Source organism: Elephantulus edwardii, unplaced genomic scaffold (assembly GCF_000299155.1).
Source record: "Elephantulus edwardii isolate Elephantulus edwardi_28Jun2011 unplaced genomic scaffold, EleEdw1.0 scaffold00135, whole genome shotgun sequence".
Classification (NCBI taxonomy): domain Eukaryota; kingdom Metazoa; phylum Chordata; class Mammalia; order Macroscelidea; family Macroscelididae; genus Elephantulus; species Elephantulus edwardii.
In genome coordinates, this window is record NW_006399885.1 from 7,201,957 (window position 1) to 7,206,420 (window position 4,464).

The 4,464-nt window shown below is 41.4% G+C and overlaps 1 protein-coding gene across 2 annotated transcripts in view; it reads left to right on the forward strand.

The window, feature by feature from the left end:
• Positions 1 to 4,464, forward strand: part of ATP8A2 (ATPase, aminophospholipid transporter, class I, type 8A, member 2) — a 720,462-nt gene that overhangs the window by 58,822 nt on the left and 657,176 nt on the right. For both annotated transcript variants that reach the window (XM_006894116.1, XM_006894117.1), the window contains exon 2: positions 4,129 to 4,228. In XM_006894116.1, the coding sequence (XP_006894178.1) occupies positions 4,129 to 4,228 (100 nt within the window). The remainder of the gene's footprint in view (positions 1 to 4,128; positions 4,229 to 4,464) is intronic.

Genomic DNA, 4,464 nt, shown 5'->3' on the forward strand with positions numbered 1-4,464 from the left:
AATTTATTATTAATTTCAGTAAAATTTTACAGAGACTTTGGATTTCCATTCATTCATTGTTGCACTTTTCTCCCCTCCCAACCCTACCCCTTAGTACACTGCCCTCTTGACAAATTCTTTCATTGTTTTACAAACCCTCCCGCAGGTCCACTCCACCATGTAGCCTTCACTCTAGACTCCTGTCATGACAAAAATACCTAATCACATATCCCTTTTAAACCGTTTTCTCTCTCTCATATGTTTCAATGCAGTATACATTATTGAACCCATCTTTCTCAGTCTCTCCCCATCCCCAAGGTCAGTCCTGTTTTACAACAGGGGCACCATGCAGTATTTGTCCTTTTGTGACTGAGATACTTCACTCAGTGTAATGTCCTCCAGTGTCACCCATTTTGACTAATATTGCATGAGTTCCTTGTTTTTCAATGCAGCATGGTATTCCATTGTGTGGATATACCACAGCTTCTCTATCCATTCGTTTGTTGATGGGCACTTAGGTTGTTTCCAACTCCTTGCTATTGTGAACAAAGCTGCAATAAACATGGGTGTGCATATTTTCTTTACTCTTTAATGCTTTAGCATCTTTGCCTCCACCGAGTGCTCTGGCTGCAACTTCTCCAGTGCATGTCTGTTTGTTCTTTTGGCAATCCATGGGATGTTCAGTACCCTTCTCCAACGCATAGTGACCCTGTTTATGTAGATCAACACCCTGCCTGATCCTTGCTGTCCTCACTATCTCCACTGTGCATCAGCCCACCATTCCTCATGTTACCCATCAGTCCTCATGTTACCCATCTGTTGGGGTGTTTTTCTGTTCTTTTGATTACCCTTCAGTTTTCCAAGCATGATGTCCCTTTGCCAGCACTGCTTTTTCCTGACAACATGCTCAAAGTATTTGAGACAGAGTGATGGGTTAATAAACAGAATGCAAAGCCAAGCTTATAATGAAGGTATAAATGTCATCCTGTGGGTTTTGAAGAACAGTGCTGTTGCTATGTGATTCTACTGGATAGAGTAGATCTGCCCCTTTGGGTTTCCAAGAATGTAATCTGTATCGGAGCAAGTAGTCTGTGCTTTTCTTCTGTGGGGTTGCTGATGAGTTCAAATCACTGGCCTTTTGGCTAGCAGCCAAGAGGATAACTGTTGTGCCACCACCAGTAGAATCATTGTTATAAATTTGACTAACAGAATACATGTGGTTATCTGGGAGAGTAAGCTAGGTAGGAGGGTTTAGTCATGGATGTCCCAGGAGGAAGCAAAAATATGAGTCAAAGTGGCCAAATAAAGCATATTCAAAAGGAGTGGCGTTTGGCTGGGGATGGTGCAAACAGAATCTCTATGTTGGTGTTGAGAGGATATACTGAAATTCTGTTACCTTGTCAGTATTGTGTAATAGGAATAGTGATGTAGCAAGAAAAAGACAGTATTCGGCTGTCTATCACTACCAGGCAATTGAATAGAGATAAAGATGGAACAATTTTTTTTCTTGATGTATATATATATAGAGAGAGAGATAAATAAGTTTTTTTTTTATGAAGTTTTACAGAAAGATTGATTTTTAAATGTGCTTTATTAGGACACCAGTATGATGCCTTAAAGACTGCTTTCTGACCTCTCAGAATCCAGACATTCTTTAAGAGGTGGTCAGAGGGAGTAGGTATATGGAAGGGAATATGAGGATGTTTCTTAAAGGAAGTGTCCAGGGGCCTCATAAGGTTGTTTTTTCCACGTTACCTGCATTCTTAAATCAATTTCTTAGTTTTTCATGTCACGGAGACTGGATCACAAATCCTTTGTTTCTTAAATAACAACCTCACAGCTAGCTGATCAGTTGGGTTAGTGGATTTTACATAGGCAACTTTTATTATCACATAGACTTAGGCTAACTGCACTAAAAATTCCGACACACCAACCCCCATCGCCCAGATACTGTATCAATCCATCTCATCTGAGGTCTTCCTCTCCTGAACTGTCTGTCCACTCTTCCCAGCAAGATGTCCTTCTCCAAGAACAGATCTCTCCTGGCCAATGCCCAAAATATGTGAGACAGAGCTTCAATATTCTAGCCTCCAAGGAGAGACTTGGTTTCACCCTCTACAGGACAGACTGATTTGTTTTCTTGGCAGTCCATGGTATGTTCAAGAGTCTTCTCCACACCACAATCCAAAGGCACCTATTCTTCTTCTGTCATCCTTAGCTTCTTCTGTCATGCCTAGCTCTCTGAAGCGTAACAAGTAGTTGAGAAGACCGTGGCCTTTTTTAGGCACGCCTTTGTATCTAGACTGACATCATTCTTCAGCATTCTGGAGAGGTCCATGACAACAGATTTTCTAATTGCAATTTGTCTTTTGATTTCCTGACTGCTGATGTTAAGAGCTGATGTATGAACATTCTGTTCATAGAATGTTATGGACATCTAATAAACCTCAGTTTCTTTCTCTTGCTCTCTCCTAAAAAAAAAAAAAAAAAAGAAAAGAAAGAAGAAGAAGAGTGTTGATTGTGGAGCCGAGCAAACTGTAATTGCTAACAACCTCAATCTCTTCTCCATCTATCATGGTGTTGCCAGTTGGCCCAATCTTTGTCTTCTTGATACTGAGTCTCAATCCATATTGACGACTACAGTCCTTGACCTTCTGAGAAAGCGCTTCAGGTCTTCTTCAGTTTCAGCAAGCAAGGTTGTGTTATCTGCATATCTCTCAGGACAAGGAAGGGTTCAGAGGGTCCGTATATGTCCAGGTGACTCAATGACACATAACAAAAACATACTATATTGTTTGTTTTATTTAAGCCTCTTGTTTAGAGTTTACAAGACCTTGGGGGAGGGCCTTTGTATTTAAAAGTTGGTTGTTAGTATATTTTAGAGGAACGCTCTTCTAAGTGGTAGAGCATTCTTCTGTCAATATGCTGTACTGAGGTAACCTGGAGTTGCTGTGATGTTGAACTTTGTGTCCTTGGGTTATCAAAGGCCATAATGTTTACCCATGGTGGACAGTGTTTGGTGGAGCTCCCAGATTAAAACAGGCTTGGAAGCAGGAGTGACATACACTTCTGAAATAGCTTGCCTCTGGAAACTCTATGAACTTTTAGGAACGATTGTAAAAGTTTGAAATAACAATCACATTCAAGGATATTTTTAATCTTTTGTGTCCTTTCACAAAATAACCTCTGTATGCCGAAGAGTCAGTCAGGCAGTTTCTTCTACTTTTTGGAATGTTTTGTTATTAAAGCCATGGGTCCCAATCCTGGTACGTGCTTAAGTGCTGTCAATGATCTAGTTCACTCTTCTTATACAAGCGAAAGAATTGAGCGAGGAGGCAGAAGAGATGCGAGGAGGGGGAGCCAGTGCCCAAGCCATAGAGGCCGCACAGTGTTCAGCCACATCAGAGCACTCTGGGAGAGCCGACTTCAGTGCACAGCGCAGGAGCCCTTAGAAGAGCTCAGGCTGATCTTGCTCAAGATAATGCTGGTTCTGGCCAAGGTCTTTTGGGGGCATTGGGTCAGGAATAAAGGCAAGGAGAAGGTAAAAAGTAGAGATAGATGTATTGGAAAGTTAAGTCCCAAAGGATAGGAGGGACCTTCCTCCAGGAAAAATAGTTAATGGAGAAGACAGCATGTTACTGAGGTGAGGTGGGATGTAAGGTTTCTCACTCTGAGAGTGCCTTGGGCTCGAGCCTGAGCCAATGAGATAATATCAAGGAGAGTTCAAAGTTTAGTGGGTGGTTTTCATTCTCATCTCTGTTCTCTGATGTCTTTCACGCACCTTTCCTCTGATGTCATTCATGCGCCTAAAACACTCATTATGTTGCTTCCAGGAATGGCCGCCTTTTCCCTCGCATGTCAGAACCGGCTTCCTTGCTCTGATGGTTATTTAACTTAGGCCTCCATATCTTACTGTTTCTAATCCTAACCAGACTATAAACACAAACTTATTAATCGCAGCACTTTCCCCAATACCAAAGGCGAAAACAACTGAAATACCTATCAGAAGAATGTCCAAAATATAGAGTGTGTATACAATGGAATACCGTGCAGCTGGGATGAGAAGTGAAGTCCTGGCGCCTGCTGCAACGCCAACGTCTTTAGAGTTCCCATCTTGAGCTAACAGTTCTCTCTCCCTTCCTCCCCCAGCACGGCCAAGTACAGTGTGGTGACATTCCTACCTCGATTCCTGTATGAGCAGATTAGAAGAGCTGCCAATGCCTTCTTCCTCTTCATTGCCTTATTACAGGTAATTGTATATTTTTTAAAATCTGAAATTGACAAAATGTGCTTGAATTCAATAAAAAAAAAAAACAAATGTAGTTTTTTGCACCCTCCAGCCATCCATTGTTGTAGCGAACAGAATGATACTGGCACAAAGAAAAAAGTCTTTTATTTAAAAAAAATTAATTTTCATGAACGTTTACAGAGATTTTGGATTTCCATTCATTCATTGTTGCATTTTTCTCTCTGCCCAGCCCTCCC